The sequence below is a fragment of the Papio anubis genome, chromosome 6 (assembly GCF_008728515.1).
Source record: "Papio anubis isolate 15944 chromosome 6, Panubis1.0, whole genome shotgun sequence".
NCBI lineage: Eukaryota > Metazoa > Chordata > Mammalia > Primates > Cercopithecidae > Papio > Papio anubis.
Window position 1 is genome coordinate 124,485,512 of NC_044981.1, and position 20,103 is coordinate 124,505,614.

Genomic DNA, 20,103 nt, shown 5'->3' on the forward strand with positions numbered 1-20,103 from the left:
AGATTTCCAACCTTAGATTAGTCAATATTATATTAAATAATTGGCCTTACGCAGAAACCTATTCTCAGTGTCATATGATTAGCAGCTTGAGTTTGATTTCCCAACTTTTTAGCGAAAGTTAAGAATTCCTCCTACACCAGGCTTTAATTATAAAATATATTTTCTAAGTATAGAAGTCCCCCTTCTTGAAAGCCTCGTGTATTTCAGAAACTACCCAGATGATTTTCTACTTAATTTAGAAACACCTTAACAAAATAGATTCTCACTATACAACATGACCTGCGATAGGAGATTTTTATATAGCACAGGTTTATCCGGGGTGAAATGAAAGGGAGGGACACTTAGTTAAACCAAAAGGTTTATAAAAAAACTTAACATTTTGAGAGTTTGCATAGAGTGTGATTAGACCTGGAGCCTGAGAACCTTTTACAAAGGAAAAATATAAGGTTGATATTATTTGACAATAGTTAGTATAAAATAATAAATAGATTAAAAATATGCTATAAGATATTCCATGAACACAATGAAAAGTATCAACCTTGGACAAAATTCAAGCTGCTTTCACAGTAAGTTTTTGCTTTTGAGTACACAACATCACCATCTGCTTGTATCCCAGGATGCGTGCTTGTTCCAGGCAGTCAGTGGGCCCTTTCTCCAGCCACAGAGCCACCCTGGAAAGGGTCCTCGGCAGTTACAAGGCATGAGAAGAGGGTTCTGCTTACCCAGTCCTTTGACAAACTTCATAAGGCACATGATGTAGCTAGTGGCTGCATTAGCAAAGACCTGGATGTTGTCGGTATTGAGAAAAGCTTCAAATACATCAAACACTGGAGCTTGGCCTTTTCCTAAGGGAGGAAGATTATAGAATTGTAAGAAAGTAAGTTTCTGCCCTCGGGGTTGCCAGGGTTGCCCATATTCCCAGCACCTTCCACTGAGACAGATCTTGAGAAAGATCTACTGGGGAGATGCCTGGGTTTTTTATTGGATCATTGGCTTGACTCCAGGGCGGTGCTCAGCTCTGCTGGCAGGGGAGCAGCTCAGCAGAGAGGTGAGTGCTGAGCTGAGGCAATGTGCTGGTCTAAAGAGCAGGGAACCACGTGGCCTCTGGAATGCTCCTGCACAGGTATTTGTAGATTATCTACAGGACATGGCAGGGCAGGTTTAGACAGACCTTTGGTGGCATATCTGAGTTTCTTCATATCTATGCAGAAAGACAGCACAGAAGGCCTGAGACCACTCTCCTTTTAGAAAGCTTGCTTGCAAAACTGCCTTCAGCTCGTGTCTGGGAACTCAGCTCTCAGAGTACTCCCAGGCCACAGTTAACTGATAAGAGTAGTTCACCGTGCCTAGACTGTTCATGCAAACCATATGGTTTATGCTGAACACCTGCTTTCCTGTTGGGAGTCTGGGATTTTGGTATGTGCTAGGCAAGGGGTACATAAGTGGTCAGTCCCCAGCTAGATCTCTAATGGGCTTCCACGGGCAGAAACATTGCAAACATGTTGCTGTGTTTTCACTGCTGGCGGAAGAATGTGTTGTGCGTGATCCCTCCTGGGAGGGTGAGAGCACAGGGAGGCTGGTGCGTAGATTCCTCCAGACTCTGTCTGTGTCCTTCCTCCATTGCTAAAACTTAGTCATGAACTGTGTAATAAATCTCAACATAATATGCTGGGTCCCATGAATCCTTCTCGTGGGTTTCTGAGTTTAGGGGTGGTTTTGGGAACCTCTGAGACAACACTCCTGGGCCCTGGGCATGCTTTGTGGGTACCCATCCATTTCCAGCAGACTGAATCTCCCTAATTCTGGTTACTCTGTGTTATGATACTTTTCTGCTTCTTACCAGCAAATGGATAACATTTTTCTTTTTGGCTTTAGAAATGAACTCAACACAGCAATGCATAAGTGAAACAACAGAAATCTCTCAGCCTTATTGCCCAATTGTCAGCAAGAACAGGGCCTGACAATGCTCAGGGCTCTCAGCCTGCTGGCAGAACTCAGAACTCATGTTCCTGCTACACCACATTCTTTCCTGCTGATAAAACATGGCTGACAATCTGTCTTCCCTATTGTTCAACTGGTTTTTTTTTTTTCATAGCATGAAACTTGGCACAGAGAGTTAATGCTGAATAGCAAGAATCATCCAAACATTCTTACCCATGGAGTAGTCACCAACCAGGTACTCCTTCACCTCCGACTTGTTCCCGCCGTGCACTGTTTCCAGAGCGCTGAACAAGGGTCTCCATCCGGACTGGATCTGCGTGGAACACACTTCAACCAGCTCACCAATGGATGTCACAACCTGGCAGATGCAAAGCAAGGGGCACTTAAAGTCCTCTCCTTAAAAGGAGCATAATTTCTGGGAAGGGTGATATAGTTCTCTGTCCCCTATTTTGGAGTTAATTTTAGTGAAAAGGAAAAACCAGAATAGACAACTCACTCAAAAATATTCTGAATAATCTGCTTTATTGTATTAATTTGCATTTCGCTAATGACTAATGCTACTAAGCAACTTTTCACATCTTATTAGTCAAATATTTTGTTGTTTTAAAAAATTGGGTTCATGTCTTCTTATTTTCTTTTTTGTTTGCTTGTATTTAGAGTTCCTTATATATTCCCAAGATACAATTTGCAAATATTTTTCCACAACTTTGGGCTTTTTAAAAGTTTTGTTTTTTAATGGTGTCTTTTGAAAATTAAAAGTTCTTAATTTTGGTGAAGTCCAATTCATCCATTTTTCTTTTAATGGATCACATCATGACCCATTTTGAACTTTTTTAAATATGGTGAGAAGTAAAGGTGTAAGTTTATTTTTATCACATACATTCAAGCACAATTTGCTGAAAATATCCCCTCTCATGATTGAATTGCAACAGTATCTTTGTCAAAAATCAATTGATTATAAACATGAGAATTTATTTCTTTACTCTTCAGAACTATAGGTCTGTCTTCAAACCAATACCACATTGTGTTGATTACTGAAATTTTGAAATCAGGTAGTGTAAATTTTCAAAATTTGTCTTCTTTTTCAAGTTTGTTTTCTCTATTATATTCTTTGCAGTTTCATATAAATTTGAGAATTACTTTGACAATGTCTTCAAAAAGGTCTACTGGGATTTTAATCAGAATTTCATTGAATCTATACATCAATTTGGGGAAATTTGCTGTTTTAAAAATATTGAGTCTTTCAATCCATGAATATGGTATATCTCATATTTATTTGAATCTTTAATTTCTCTCAGCAATGTTTTGTAGCTTTTGTGTACAGGTCTTGAGCTTCTTTTGCTAAATTTATTCATAAATATTTTATCATATTTGATGTTTTGAATGGACTTATCTTTGGATAATTTATTTCTCATATATATAAATTCAATCAATTTTAGTATGTTGATCTTGTATGCAGTGACCTTGCTCGACTAGAATTTTTTTGTAAATCCCATATAATGTTCTATATATAACCGCATGTTGTCTGTGAACTAAAATAGCTTTACTTTTCGTTTCAAACCTTGATGTCTTTAATTTCTTTATACAATGAGTAAAAGTTAAAGTTGAGCAGAAATAGAGAAGACAGAAATCCTTGTCTTATTACTGATTACAAGAGAAAAACACTCAGTCTTTCATTATTAAGTTGATGTTAGATGTGGGATTCTCAAAGATGCCCCTTATTTCATGGAGGAAATACCTCTAATTCCTCTTTTCTTAAAAGGTTTTGTCAAAAATGGGTGATGAATTTTGTTAAATGTTTTGTCTATATCAAGATGATCGTGTGGTTTTAATCTTTTAGTCTACTAATTGACTTTGAGCTGTTAAACCAATCTGACATTGCTGGGATGAATTCCATATGCCACAATGTTTAATCTTCTTTCTTTATATATTACAGCATTTATTTTGCCTTTTTTTTTTTTTTTTTTTTTTTTGAGACAGGGTCTCACTCTGTTGCCCAGGCTAGAATGTAGTGGCATGTGATCATGGCTCACTGCAGTCTCAACTTACTGGGTTCAAGGAATCTTCCCACCTCAGCCTCCTGAGCAGCTGGGACTACAGGCATGCATCACCATACCCAGCTATATGTATTTTTTTTTTTTTTTTGTAGAGATGGGGGTCTCACTATGTTGCCCAGCATGGTCTCAAACTCCTAGACTCAAGCAAACCTTCTGCTGTGGCCTCCCAAAATGCAGGGATTACAGGTGTGAGCCACTGTGCCTGGCCAATAATTTTTAAAGGAATTTTTTGTCTAATTTCATAAAGAATGTTGGTCTATAGTTTTCCTTCTTGTGGCTTTGGTATCACAGAAACGAGAACTCATAAAATGGGTTTGGAAGTATTCCTTCCTGCTTTATTTTCTGGTAGAGCTTGAGTAGGGTTGCTATTATTTCATCCTTAGTTTATAGATTCACCAGTGAAACCAACGGGCTTGGGGTACTGTGGGGAGGTTTTTTTTAAAAATGTATGAACCTTTGCTTTATTCAATTTGTTAAACAAGAACTGATTAAATTATTTCCCCCCTCCCCATAATAGTCATGGAAAATATGTCACTTGTTTGAAAGAACAATACCATTAGTTACAAAATTTAATTGTAAGGATCAAGCAGAGGTTATTGGTCTAACCAATCCACATTGACAGCTTTGAAGTGTTCAGATGCTAGTTTTAAAATAAAGGTGACAAATACCAATCACATTCTCATATTACTGTTCAGGATCTACATAAACTTGGTTCTGGAAATAGTTCAATACACAAAGGTATGAGAATAACACTGTAATCACCGGTGATCAAACCAAGGGTGTAATTTTACAAATCACTTTTAGTAAGAATCAATTCTAACATTTTAAAAGTCTAAATGTACATAAAACTCAAAGCAATATATTTTTCTACTTGAGACCAAAATAAGTTTCCTTTTTCCTATCTAAGCATAATTCTTGAAGATGAATCTGAATTCACATGATATACCTTGTCAAACTTTTCCAAAGAATTTTAAACCCTGCTTTAGACACAAATTCTTACATTATGTATACATACATTTTTCTTTTACATATTTTTTCTTCAAAGACTAATGACAAGTTTATGAGGTTAACAGACCTTTAATGTACAAACATCACCACAATCTAATTTAAAAACAATTTTACTTACCCCCTCAAAAACCTCAGTACCCATTTGCAGTAATTGCCTACTCCACCACCCCACCCTCAACCACTAATGTACTTTTTGTCACTATAGATTTTCCTATTCTGACATTTCATATAAATGCAGTCATATAACATATGGTCTTTGGTGACTGGCTTTTCTCATTTAATGTAATGTTTTCAAGATTCATCCATGTTGTACATATATCAGTACTTCATTTTTACCGCTGAATAAGATTTCGTTGTGTGGACATAACCTAATTTAATGTATCTATTCATCAGCTGTTGGAATTTGAGTTGTTTCTAACTTTTTGGCTATTATGAATAATGTTACTATGAACATTTGTGTACAGGATTTGTATGGATGTTTTCATTTCTCTTGGGTACATACCTCTTGAGGAACTGCCAGACTGCAAAGCAGCCACACATTTTACCCTCTCACCAGCAGGGCATGAAGGTTCCAAGGTCTCCACCTCCTCCCTCACCAACACTTGCTATTATCTCTCTTTTGAGACCGAGTCTCACTCTGTCGCCTAGGCTGGCATGCAGTTGCACGATCTTGGCTCACTGCAACCTCCGCCTCCCGGGTTCAAGTGATTCTCCCACCTCAGCTTCGCGAGTAGCTGGGACTAAAGTGTGCGCCACCACACCCAGCTAATTTTTGTATTTTTAGTAGAGACAGGGTTTCACTGTGTTAGCCAGGATGGTCTCGATCTCTTGACCTCGTGATCCGCCCGCCTCAGCCTCCCAAAGTGCTGGGATTACAGGAGTGAGCCACCGTGCCCGGCCGCTATTATCTATCTTTTTTATCCTAGTAGATGTGAAATATTATCTCATGTGGTTTTGATTTATATTTTCCTAATGACTAATGATGCTGATCATCCTTTCATTAGTGCATATTTAATGCCATTATTGACATGGTTCTTTTTACATCTGTCATTTGCTATTTGTTTTCTGCGTATTTACATATCACGTCCTTTTTGTTCCTCTGTTCCTCTTTTACTACCTTCTTTTATGTTAAATACATTTTTTTGTGATCACTTTCATTCATGTTTATTTTTTCATCTTTTTGCGTTACTCTCTTGGTTGCTGCCCTAGGGATTATAATATGAATCTTCAATTGATCACATTTGTACCTCAAGTTAATACTGAGCAAATTCTGGCAAAATACAGCAACTTTGCTTCTACATAGCTCCATTTCCCATCCTTCCTTTCTGCTAATGTTATTTATATTACATCTTCATGTTTAATAAATCCAACAATACAGTGTTAGAGTTATTGTGTTAAACGTTAGGTTTTTGAAATAAATTAGGAGAAAGAGAAAAATGTACATACTGTTTTATATTTGCCCACATATGTACCATTTCTTCTTATGCAATAGATTTACCAGTTTGTGTTACTTCTTTCAGCTAAAAGGAATTTAGTATTTCTTGTAGAACAGGTCTACTGGCAAGATATTCTCCCAATTTTTGTTTATCTGAGAATGTTTTTACATCATCTTCATTTTTGAAGAGTAATTTCTCTTTCATTGACAGTTTTTCTTTCAGCACTTTATGTCATTACATTGTCTTCTAGCCTTCATTCTTTCTGAAGAAGTCAGCATTAGTTAATCCGAGCATTAATCCTAGCATTAGTTCCTCGGTAGTAATATAGTCTTTCTCTTGCTGCTTTTAAGGTTTTGTCATTGTCATCGAGCATTTTGACTACAATGTGTCTATTGTAGATATCTTTGTGTTGATCCTAATTGGGGTTCCACTATTTCTTTAAATATATTTTCCCATCTGTTTGTCTTTCTCCTCTCCACCTGGGACTCTCATTACAGGTATGTTGGTATGCTTGACATTGTTCTACAAATCTCTGAGGCTTTGTTTATTTTTGTTCAAACTTAGTTTTGTCTGATTTTCACAATAGATAATTTATATTAATCTATTTCCATGTTCACTGATGCTTTCTTCTGCCATCTCAAATCTTTCTGGTAAGCCCATATAGCTAATTTTTCATTTCAGTTATTGCCCTTTTCAACTCTAAAATTTGCATTTTTATAGTTCCCATTTCTGTATTTAGAATCCCTATTTTTGAGTCATTGTCGTATTTTCCCTTAATTTTTTGAAACATATTTAAAAGGTACTTTGAAGGCTCTGGCTCCCAAATATATCTGGGCTCACTCTAAGTCAGTTTCTATTCACTATTTTTCCCTCTGAGTATGTTTTACTCTTTCCTGTTTCTTTGCATCGCTCATATTTTTGAGAATTAGACATTTTAGAAAATATATTGTAGCGATGCTGGATGCTAATTTATTTTTGAGGGTTTCCCCCCACCAGACTAAGGTGCTTGGACTTAGTCTGTAGAATCTGTCTCTTCCCATGGCGCTCATGTGTCTGCTCAGTTTTTGTTCTTCATTTTTATTTTTTATCCTGACTCCCTAGTGTTCATCCCCATGTCTGCATAGCTGAGTAGTTAACTGATCATGTGGGTGGAAACTGTGCTCAAACACCTTGAGTCTTTAAGGTTCCTACCCTCTGGCAATCAATCTGTGTGAGAAGGTTGCTCAGAATATTCAAAGTTTTTATCTCCTTTTTCTTTTACTTTTTGATGAAATCTTTACAGTCTCCCCTGTACATGCCCCAGGGATGTGTGAACAGACTATTTGGTCCCTCTATCCTATGAATCTCTGATATCCAGGATCTTAGATTTCTTGCTAGTACACTACTGACTGCAAACCTTAGGCCAGCAAGGTTGGATTCCCCTGTTCATTTCTCCATGAATTCATCACTTTTAATTGACAAGTCAATGATCTTCTCCCCACTCTTCTCCATGCCAAGTCTGTCCCTGATTGTAGAAAAGCTAATGATTTTCTCAGTCAACCTCACACGGGTCAAACTACTCTTCTTGCCAATAGAGCTTGGGAGTAAAGGTGATTGCTTCAGTCTTTGGCAAGAAAGTCAGACTCCCACTATTCTTCACCAAAGTTTTAGCAAACATTGTTTTTAAGAATAAATGCTACTCAATTTGTTGTCTGCTTTTGGTCAATTTCCAGACCCCTCAGATGGTTGCTTTGGACAATTCTGTCCTGTCCTGTTTTATGCTTGATTTTTGTGGGGAAGGTTAACCTAACTTCTTCAAGTCACCATAGCCAAAGCTGCTCCTGTCCTTAATCTTCCTAAACACATTTAAGCATTGTTATTTTAAAATACGTCTCTGATAACTCTGATGTCTGGGTTCCTGTGTGTGTTTATTGTTCGTTTTTTAAACTTTTGTTTTCAATGACATGTTATTTCCTCATGAGCCTGGTTATTTTTTATTGAATGCAAACATTGCACCTGCAAATCAAGAAATAATTTGAAGCTTATTATTAATGGTGCCTTCTGTCAGAAAGGCACTAGAAATCTCAGATTACCTTAATCTCATGTCAGGGATTGGGATTATTTGAAGTTGGATTTATTTTCTCTTATGACTAATCTATTTAAAGGGACATCTCTTTCTAAGATGTCCCTTTCACTTCAAGATCCTGACTCAAGATGTCAGGAAGTTACCAGACTTGGGAGGTCCCAGACTGCAACTTTGCTGAGCTTCTCCATCTTTTATTATCCTGGTGCAAAAGTAATTGTGGTTTTTGCTGTGATGGCAAAAACCACAATTACTTTTGCACCAACCCAATATCTTCCTTTTTTTAAAATAGTAGATTCCATTTTAGGAAAAACAGCCTCAAATACCAGGAAGACTACTCTGGGTATTCTTTTTCTCCCCCATCTTGGCCCTGTAGTTCTTCATTGCCCTATAGTTATGTCAGTGTCTTTGAGTGATTAAATTTTTTTTATCCAGCTTTTTTTAGTTGTTCCCTGTGGGAAAGTTGATCTGAATCACCTAGTTCACTCTTATGGGTATAAAGTCTTAGGTGTTAACCCATCTAGGTTAACTTATCTTAGATGTTAATGATCTAACCTTTAGGTGTTAACTTGTAGGTGTTAACTATCTAGGCGCTAACTATAGGTATTAACTTACCTTAAGTGTTAACAATCTAGTCTTTAGGTGTTAACTTGTATTTTCATTCCTTTATTTCCATAAACTTACTAGGCATTTTGATTTAATATTTTGCATGGAAGATACCAATATTTCAATCCAATTCTTTACAGGTCTAGTTGTACCATTGGTTGTTTTATCAGTTCTCTCCATTGCCTTGTTTTCTTGTGTGTTTTGTGAATTTTAAAAAAATACCGAGAGCTCACATACCTTGAAACTTTGTTTGTGGGATTATTTTGTGGCCTGAATTGACATGAGTTGCTCTAGGGGGAATTTTGTTGCTTCTGTATGGTGCCTGTATAGTTTCTCAGACCCTGAGGTGGTGCAATTTCATACACAGATCACATAAAAGGGCTAAGTTGTAATAATAAATCCTGGAGCGCTCTTTTTAAAAAACTTTCCATTAAGAGCCAGTGTTAGAAACAAGCTGATAGTATCCTCAGGAAGTTTGTTTTAATTCAACCTTGGCCTGAGTGAACATCAAGTTTGTTTTAATTCAACCTTGGCCTGAATGAACATCAGCTTTGCAAAGTTTGCGTTGAGATTTGTTTTCTGTTTTTGTGCACTCTCGTCTGGGATGACCAGAACTTCTGCTCCACTTAATAGCAAATTCCCTCATGGTAAAACCAGCCTAAGGGCTCTGCTTACTTCTCTGGCTTCCCACTGGCACTCAGTTTTGGGGCCTCCTTACTTTCTTGTCAGTGTGTCAAGGTATTTGAAAGAAATGTTTAAACCTCTATTCAATATTTTTGGTGGATTTCAGAGAGAGAGAGAGATCCTGTATTTCTAGCCCACCATCATGTGAAATACGAAGTCTCCAGTTAGTTTCTTTACCTTGCCTTCAGTGGACAGTATGGCAGCAGTTAGGAATATAGGCCAGGTGTAAAGAGATAGGCCAGCAGATTGCCTAGGTTCAAATCGCAGCTCCACCAATCACTGATTATGTATCCTTAGTCAAATTACCTGTTTTTTTTTTTTTTTTTTTTTTTCCTGACGGAGTCTCGCTCTGTCACTCAGGCTGGAGTGCAGTGGAGTGATTTGGGCTCACTGCAACCTCTGCCTCCCGGGTTCAAGCGATTCTCCTGCCTCAGCCTCCTGAGTAGCTGGGATTACAGGCATGTGCCACCACACTCGGCTAATTTTTGTATTTTTAGTAGAGATGAGCTTTCACCATGTTGGTCAGGCTGGCCTTGAACTCCTGACCTCATAATCTGTCTGCCTTGGCCTCCCAAAGTGCTGGGATTACAGGTGTGAGCCACCATGCCCGGCCCTGCTTAATTTCTCTGTTACAGATTCCACATAGGATTATTGGAAAGAGTAAGAGTGCAAAGCTCATAGAACCGTGCCTGCCACTGCACTCAGTAAGAGCCAGCTATGACGCTGATGACCATGTCACACTGACCTGGTCTTGGACGTCCTCATCACACAACTCCAGCTGCATAATGCGCTCGAAAGGTCGGAAGAGTGCTTCATTGAAGTGAAAATGAGGTGGCTCATTCCAGTCAGTGAGGACCTCTGTCAGTATGTCATGGATGAAGGAAACAGCCTTCTGAGACACATGTCTTTCCTTATGGCAAGCAGCCTGCAAAATTCATCAGAGAGTGGCATACCATCAGGACAGCAGACAGTGAGAATGTGGTTTCTGAAGGCCTTCCTACCCCACCTCATTACAAGGAGGGAGAAACAGCAATTCTGTTAAAATCAAAACACTCTAAGGGATAAGTCTAAGCAAACTGCACACTAAATTGCATTTTAAACAATTTAACGAGCTTATCAGGCACAACTTCAATTTCATGTTAATGTTTCTAGAAAAAGAAAAGTTTCTTGTAATTTATTTTTCTGTAACATGACAGTTTTCTTAAATGGTACAGAACATGCTCACTATAAAGACACCAGAACCCAGACTAGGAATGGCTTATGGTTTCATCTTAGCTGTGCCCCACACGTAGGAAGATAAGATGAGTCATCTGTTCCTCAGTGAGGTGAGGGACAGATTGCCACAGTAGCTCTAATTGGTTTACAAACCTCCTGGTATCCATGCTCTTGAGTAGTCTTTTCCCGTACTGGCCCTGGGCTTGGACGTGTGAGTTGCTTTGGCCAGTGGAACACAAGCAAACATCATGTAAGAACAGAATTAAAAAGTACCTGTGATTTGGGGTTAGCCCTGTTGTTGCTCTTTGGAACCCTAAGAATGCCATGTGAACAAGTTGGCGCTGGTCTGCTGGAGGCTAGTCTACATGAGAGACCATGAAAAGAGAGACCTATTTGTCTAGCCATCCCTGTTAAGGCCATCGTGAACCATCTGGCCCCAGACTTTGCACCAGCTGACCACAGATACACAATTAAAGCCAGTGAGATCCGCCATGCCTGGCCAACCCCAGAACTACCCAGAGAAGCCTACCTCAAATATCTGACTCATGGAATCATGAGCTAAATAAATGGTAGTTGTTTTAAGCCACTAGATGTTGGGGAGGCCTTATTGTAGAGTAAAAGATAACGGACAGACTTTTTCCCTATGTCTACATTGCTATTTTCTACCCATTTTGCTTACTAGAATGTTCTCAGGTTAATAAGTTCCAAGAAGTGTTTTATGATTTATCTCTACCAGGTAAGAGCAAAAGGGCTATTAAGAATAGCTATCACTGCAAAACAGGGCAACAGTTTTCCCTGTCAACTTGGAAGTGGCCAGTCCTCATGTACTGAGATGCTTAGAGGTAGAGCTGCCATAAAACTGATCACATGAACTGCTTTCCTTTGGAGAGTGAAAGGGTCTTAGTATTCATTTTGTTAAGAAAACTAAGACATAGTGTTCCCTGACTGAAAGGACACTGTCCTGAGTATATTTAGCTATTAGAAAACAGGGACTGGTAGGAACCAAAGACATTGTTATATTTATGTATACAAATAAAGCTATTAGGAACCATCCACAGTCTTTGTGTTCCAGGCTCAGGTTGATACCAGATCAAAAAAATGAAAAACTAGCTGAGTTGTACAATTGCAAAGAAAGAGGGTCAGAGTGAGACTAGGGTAGTACTGCCCTTTGGGGTGATTCTTTAGATGCCATGAAGTATAACTAGAAAACAGTGATGTTTGTGACCAGGTGATGGGCAAGTTCCAACTGCCCAGTGGCCACAGTGCTTTGTCCCCATACATGACTACAGGCCCCCGTGCTGGCTCTGCTGGTCATTGACTTAGCAGTTCCAGGCTCTTCCCACCTTTCCAGTGCTCACCTCTACCAGGTGTGGGGCCACTAGGCTCCAGCAGCGCATCACGTGCAGCAGGGGCCGTGCTTTGCTCCGCACAATCCTCAGCATGGCATCCCCCAGGCGGAAGAGGTGGAGGGCGCTTTTTCGGTCTTGAGTGGATTTAACTTCTCCTACAGGAAGGCAAGAACATAAATGCCAGAAAGCCCAAACTCAGACACAGTCTGACCTATTCAAGCAAAGAGAGAGGTTGAAAATCTAGGTAGGACCAGCAGGGTAATTCGATATTGGCTAACCAAGGGAGGAGGGAGCCCTGGATTCAAGAAGGATGTGGTGGTTCACTGAGCAAGGCCTGCATCGCCCTCTCACTCAGCACTGTAGCCCCGGTAGCTGAGATGTGACAGGTGTGATCAGGAATTGATTAGAGGGAATGAGGTAGCGGTTCGGTAGGAGGGCCGAGAAGTCCGACTGTCTGGGTTCAAATCCTGGCACCATTTAGTAGTTGTGTTATATTTGGCCAAAGATTTTCCTCTTTAGGCTGGGCACGGTGGCTCACGCCTGTAATCCCAGCACTTTGGGAGGCCGAAGCGGGTGTATCACGAGGTCAGGAGATCAAGACCATCCTGGCTAACACGGTGAAACCCCGTCTCTACTAAAAATATAAAAAATTCGCTGGGCGTGGTGGCGGGCACCTGTAGTCCCAGCTACTTGGGAGGCTGAGGCAGGAGAATGGGGTGAACCCGGGAGGTGGAGCTTGCAGTGGGCCGAGATCGCGCCACTGCACTCCAGCCTGGGTGGCAGAGCAAGACTCTGTCTCCAAAAAATAAAAATAATAAAAAAAAGATTTTCCTCTTTAATGATCTCATCTGTAAATCTGGGGATAATACTGCCCACTCCTAAAATTGCTTTAAAGATTAAACGTGAGAATACACATGAAGTGGTCAGCATGGGCCCAGCACATACTAACTGAACAACATTATTAGCTATTATTATTACTCTTGTTCCTGTCACCTTTCACTTCATCATCTACTTTGACAATCCTTAATAAACCTCTGCAGCCTTTGCCAAGCAGACCTGGTCCCTCTGCTGCTCAGTAACATGCTGTCTGGCCTGCTCTGTCTTGTTTCAGTACATCCTTGTCTACCCTGATCTTGGGCTACTTCTTTGCCACTGTCGCCTTCATCTTCCCCGCTCCCTTCTTGCTCATGTTCTGTTGCCTCTCCTCTACTTCCTACTGGGGATGGGACCCAGGTCTAAACACAAAATTCATTTCTGTTTCATATATACCTTACGCACAGCCTGAAGGCAATTTTTGTATCCCTTGGGGACCCTTAATAAACTGTGTGTTGTGTGCCTGCATTTTGAGCGTGGCCCGTCACATGAGGTCAGGTGTGGAACTTTCCACTTGTGGCCTTATGCCAGTGCTTAAAAAGTTTTGAATTTTGAGCATTTTGGATTTTTGGATTAGGGATACTCAACCTATAATAATCATCATGGATATTTACCCTGCATCAGACACTGTGTTGGTTCTATAAGTCTTTAATAACTTTAATTTTTAAAGCAATTATATTTCCTTTTTTTTTTTTTTTTTTTCTTTTTTGATGGAGTCTCACTCTGTTGCCTGGGCTGGAGTGCAGTGGTGCAATCTCGGCTCACTGCAACCTCCGCCTCCCGGGTTCAAGCAATTCTCCTGTCTCAGCCTCCTGAGTAGCTGGGGCTACAGGCACACGTCATGATGCCCAGCTAATTTTTTTGTATTTTTAGTAGAGACAGGGTTTCACCATATTGGTCAGGCTGGTCTCGAACTCCTGGCCTCAGGTGATCTGCCCGCCTCGGCCTCCCAAAGTGCTGGGATTATAGGCGTGAGCTGCAGCACGCAGCCTATATTTTCTTTTAAGAAGAAAATATAATTATTGCTATTTTACAGAGTAGAAAATTGAATGTCTGAAAGGTGATATGACTTGCCTCAGATGCTGTGGCTGGTAAGTGTTGGAAGCCGCATTTTATATTCCTACCTGACTGATTCCGAAGCAAGTCTCCCTCTTCCTAGATTTACCGCCACTTCCTGGCCCCTGCTCACTGTGTGCTTTGTAAGCTCAGAGTCTACCGTTTTCTCCAATGAGAAAGACTTTGAAGGTTACCCCTGGGCTCAGAGATTCTCTGAAAGTCTGATGGGCCTGGGAGGTTGGCTTTATATTGCTCAGGTTTTAAAGTCTATTAAAAACGAGTGGGGCAACAACGGTGGCTCTCAAATCCAAATCTGCAGCAAGGATGAAAAAATCAAATATACTGCTTTTAGAACTTTAGATTCCTAAGGATGGAAGGGACCTCAGAGGTTGTGCAGTCCAACATGTCACTACGGCGCGTCCCCAGCACATGGCTCCCTGTCTCTGCCTGAACTCATTCGGGACAAGGTGCTCACTGTTTCAGGACAACCACTGGTGCTGTGGATGAACAATTCCATCTGTGAGCAACCTGCCAACCCTCTGGGCCCCTTGGACAATTCAGTACAACTCTACTTTGTCTTCCACAACACTGGCCTTCAAGAGGGCCTCATTTATTCACCTGGCCTCACTGGAGACGACGTGGACACTGACCCATCATTAATGGGATATGCCTCTGAGATCAGTTTTGCAAGAGTGGTATGCAGTTTCCTTTTTCACCACCCCTTCTGGGATCAGTGGTTGTTTCTGCATATCACAAATCACCTCTGTCCAGCCAACTGGACAGAGATGTGTGGTGTGGTTTTTGATATGCAGAAAAGTTCCACCTTCATGTGAAGGAAGCTATCTGCACCCTAAGGAGCCACACGATTTCTACCACAAGCACAAAACTTAGCAGAACAACCTAGTCCAGCTCCAGTGGGAATTCTTATAGATGTGGTAGCAGCAACGTTTCCATTCACAAAGAGTTACACCACCCCTCACACAGGGTGCCTCAAAATCCGGAGACAAATCTATACTTGGGGGTAGCTTGTGTGAGTGTAAGCAAAAGGAATATGGAGTCAAATCTTCAGGCACGCTGCTGGTGACAGAGGCCTGGGCTGTTTCCTGCTAACCTCCTGGTATATGGTTTCTTCCGGGAAACAATTACCTGGCATTGCCAGAGAGTAATCAACTGTATCCGTGACGGAATGAAAAAGCTGAGACTGCGATGCTTTCTTCAGCTGGTAAAGAAAGCCTCCCAGGGCCATGAGGTTCAACTTATCCGTAGCATCTTCAAAGAGCCTGGATGCAAACAGAAAGAGATGTGTTCTTTGGAAACACTTCAGCAAGGTCTTTATGGCAGAATGATTATGGCAATTTTGTTGATGTGATCAGTGGAAATGTGTGTAAACACTGTAGACAAATGTATGGTATTATTATATCTATTTTAACTGTGTACAAGTCTGCTCTGTGACATTTTAATTCAAAGGCACAAAGAATATATTTAAAAATATCTTTGTGCCCTCATGGTCTAGCTCAGCCATGGTAGGCTCTCATAAAATGCTTGGCAAGAAGCTGAAAGATGGCAAGGCATTGTTCCCAGAAACTGAGTAAATGGGAATGGAATCTTCAGAATTAGCTTCAATTTCATAAATGATGTCAAAAAACCCCAGTAAATTGATGAATACATTTTGTCTGTCTATAATTTATGAGCATAATGCTGGAAGGGATACAAAAACAGCTAAGAGTGGATCCTGTAAGCCCCCCTCAGGGCAGGGACTGGCCTCATACACACCCAAACGCCTGGATGTGATGGGAACTCAAGTATCTATTTGGAAGAAAGAATGTTCCCTAATATGATGGGTCTTGCAAGTTCTTTTTCTTTTCTGCTCAGCTGGGCACAGACCTTGCCAGCAGAAAGATTTAGGAAGGTGGGGAGCACAGTAGCAGAATTTAGGGGAGGATTTGAAGGTCACTGGAATGAAGAATGGTAAAGATCAAGTATCTGTTTTATGAGGCCACAATGAGGAATGTGCCAGGTGAGCCTTCCATGGCTCTTGGGTCACCCTGGTATCTGCCTTCCAAGCCTCACAACACCACAGGGCGATCAGTGCTGTAGGGGCACCATGGGCTGCTTCAGGGAGAGCGTCGCTAATAGAAATGGAATCATGAGTCCTTTTTGAAGGAGGAAAATGAGACATGCAAGTTAAGATGGGAATTAGTGGATCAAACGTTTATAAATTATCGAAACAAACATATTTTTCTTGCTATTTTGATACCATTTGGTTTCTGGGTCCCACTAACCATTTCTCCTCCCTCATTCCTAGTAAGAAAATAGTGATGAATACTATGTTCCACCTGACACCTGTTTATTGCTTTCCAGATTCTAAAACATTTTCACAGCCAACTTGGATAAGCAGGACAAAGCAATTATGGTAGTGGGATAGTAGATGGAGAAACTGAGTCTCAGTGCAGCTATGTCTACAGACATGACCCGGCAGCTGGGGAGTGCAAAGCCAGGACAGGAACTCAGGTCAATCTGAGTCCCGGCCCAGGGAGTGCTCCTCCCACTCCCATCCCCTTCCTGACGGTCCTCCCTGTGCCCGTGCAGGGGGTCTGGGACACAGTGACCAAATGCTGAAGAGGTAAGTGAGGTGGAGCTGTGTGTGACTGGTGACCAAAAGCACTTTCTACATCAGGAAGTACCACCAAAGAGTTGAGACGATTGGTGATTTTCCCTCTTCACCTTCACATGGTTGTTGGGCATCAGTAAGTAACACATGCATGTGGGATTTTTGAAAACAGCCATAATCATAAAAATAGTGGATTTTTACCATTTGCCAAGCTCCGCTCCAGGTGCATCAAGTTACTAATTAATTTACCCTCACAACTACTCGGTGACAGAATTACTTTTAAAAAATGACCCTATTTTACCAATGGAGAAGGCCAGGCAGGGCCCAGGGAGGTGAGATTGCCTGAGATCCCAGAGTAAGTGCAGTGTTTTGACCCCAGGTGGCCTGCCTCAGACCCTCCAGTGTCAGTAGAAAACGTTTCATTCCGAGTATGGATGTAATGGTAGAGAGAACAAAGCTTGAAAAAGATGGAGGAAATTTAAGGGATTGGCTAACACATGGGTCGTCCCTGCCATGACTGAGACCAGATGGACGTGGGTGTCGCCTGGTGAGCAGGCTCCCGGCCCGTGGGAGGCTGGCGCCGCGCACCTGTCGGCCTGCGTGGAGAGGGTGAGCACCACCTTGGCGGCGCTGCTTCCGCTCATGAGGCTCCCGCCGCGGAAGTCCGAGGCCCGGCCCCGGCTGCCTTCCCGGACGAGGTCCTGGATAGACAGGGGCTGGACGATGGGGGCCGTGCTCAGGGAGCGCCCCTGCTCCGGGCTCTGCTCCGCGGGCGAGACCTCACACTCGGGGTCCCCAAGGAGGCCACCGCTCCCAGTGGCCTTCTGGGGCTGGCTGATGGTCAGAGGGGGCTGCAAGGCGCCATCGCTGAAGTGGTTGTGCTCCAGGGTGCCCACGTACTCACACACCCTAGAAAGAGCACAGACAAGCAGCTGTTAGACTCTGCAGCTCATCCCGGCAGCTCCATCAACCCCACAGTGCCAGACAAAGGAAATGCAGCCAGCTCTGCCAGCTCCCCAGCTTTCGTCTTTCCTGTGAGCACAGTCAGTCCTTCCCCTCCTGTGTTCTCATGTCACACAGCATTATTAGTAGTAGTATTTGAGTTAGACCAGACAGCCTTGAAATGAGTAAAGGATTATTTGGGTTCTTCCACCCCAGGCTGGGAGAAGGACAGGTAAAGAGGCCCCGTTCATCCAATCCCCCTGCCTAGTCCAGCTTACTGGCTTATCCCCCCTCCTGCTGTTTGAGCCACTTTTCCCCAGGCACCCTCTTTCCCTCTATATAGTGCTCTGATTAGGAGTTGGGAAGCATTTCCTTACGATGGGATTCCAGAATGGCCAGAGCTATGACGGACAGGCCATCCAGCCACAGTGAGTTCTGCCCAGCCACCTCCTGCCTGGTCCTGATGGCGCCACATAACTCAAGTCTGGGTGCAGTGGGTGGCGGCCGGGTGGAAGGGCAGTCACTGAATCATGGCAAACACAGAGAAGAGTCACCACATGTGCTACAACTGCCAACTTCTAAATGGTTTGTTCCCAACAGAACCTGGGACAAGGATGGTTCGCAGGGTCCTTCATCTCAGAGTAAGTCCGTTTACCGGTAAAGAGCGTCGTGGATAATCCACTCTGATGTTCTAGAATCAGGGAATTTTTCAATCCCTTACCCGCTGCTTGTGTACCAGGATAGCCTTTTTCTTTTTTCCTTTTTTTTTTTTTTTTTTTTTTCTTGTTAGAGCAATAAAGAGCAGCAGGTTAGCAGCCTTCATAATAGAACCATTTTGCTCAACAAACACTCACGGCTATATTTGCTTTGAAGACGTGAAACTGAACCCATCTCTGGCTGGTGCCCTGGGCCATCGGCCATCACCCTGGCCACTCTTGCCCCATGCCTGCTCTGCCTAGACCTGGGTTTGGAGTGAGTGTGAGGTGTGTGATGCAGAGAAGGAGAAGGCACAGTGTGGCCAGCCCTTGTCCTGTTCCATGGGCAGTGCTCCTTCCACGGTACTGGGTCTGCCCTGATGCAGCGCTTGGGGAGACGTGCTTTCAGTCTTAGTTGTAAGAAGACCTGGACTCTGGAGCTATTGCTGGTTTTCATCTTACAGGCACTGTGCACTGTGTAACTCACTGGGAGCTTCTTTTCACTTTGATGCTACAATGCTTAGAGCCAAATTTTTGGTCTGTCTTTGGCAGAGGTGTACTATTTTGTTTTGTTTTGTTTCGGTCTAGCTACATTAAAAGTAGGTATCTTGTATTTTATGTATCCAAATAGGCTATCTGAAATCCTTCTTTAAGTAAAGAGGACATTGGTAAACATTTAGCAATGTAATATTGCAGAGACATGACCAGTTTTAGATTGGCACTGTATTCACTTAACTTACATAGTCATCTCAATCAATTATTTAATTGGTTTTTCTTCCTTCCTTCTCTAGTAAAAATGTCAATAGAAAAGTCACAGTTCCTGAGACCCAGTTCTGTCCCTTGTTCTTCAAAACATACATTTAGTTGGGCCCTTATTGCGTCTTTTCTTTTCATGTCTTATTTGAAGTTTAATCAAACTCTGTGAATTGTTATAATTGATTTACATGCTGGCAGGCTCTTGAGGCTACCCCTCTCCACCCCCCAGAGCCCACTCCAGGCTTCCTGAGGCAGGGTCAGTGCCATCTGGGGGTGGGAGCCCATCATGCACCTGAACACGTGTGGCCAGCAGTCCGGGTTGTGGCTTCCCATCTCCAGGCCTACGCTGAGGATGGCCTCCATGCACAAGACGTGGGCAGTGTGCAGCCACACCCCCTGCACCTTCCCAATCTGCTCCAGTTTCTGCTCCACTTTTAGTTTCACTGTGCCAGAAAGACATTTATTAAAATAACAGGTTGAGTAAGGGAGACAGAAAGGGAGAGAGAAAGAATGAAAATGAAAGAATGTGTGTCATGCAAGGGCAAAAGGGAAAGGACAGACGTCAGCGGCAGCAAGCGCCTCCACAGCAGGTCCTTGCGGACCCTCATGCAAACCACTCAGCCGGCAGGTCCCATGCGCCGGTGGCCCCAGCTCTCCGGCTCCAGAAGTGGGATGGATCCCGAGCTGGCAGGTGCCATTCCTTCCAGGCCCTTTCATGGGCTCTGGGTCAGGCACAGCAGTGCGGATGGGTTTCATGAGCCAATTCCAGGTAAAACCATCTGGGCCCAGACCTTTCACCCTTCCCAAAAATT

At 42.3% G+C, this 20,103-nt stretch overlaps 1 protein-coding gene across 3 annotated transcripts in view; it reads right to left on the reverse strand.

The window, feature by feature from the left end:
- Positions 1–20,103, reverse strand: part of ARFGEF3 (ARFGEF family member 3) — a 185,491-nt gene that overhangs the window by 35,697 nt on the left and 129,691 nt on the right. For all 3 annotated transcript variants that reach the window (XM_003898113.5, XM_009205990.2, XM_017958286.2), the window contains 7 exons: positions 19,584–19,734; positions 17,487–17,807; positions 15,434–15,567; positions 12,368–12,513; positions 10,540–10,719; positions 2,155–2,299; positions 723–845 (listed from right to left, as the gene is read on the reverse strand). In XM_003898113.5, coding sequence (XP_003898162.2) covers positions 723–845; positions 2,155–2,299; positions 10,540–10,719; positions 12,368–12,513; positions 15,434–15,567; positions 17,487–17,807; positions 19,584–19,734 — 1,200 coding nt within the window. The remainder of the gene's footprint in view (positions 1–722; positions 846–2,154; positions 2,300–10,539; positions 10,720–12,367; positions 12,514–15,433; positions 15,568–17,486; positions 17,808–19,583; positions 19,735–20,103) is intronic.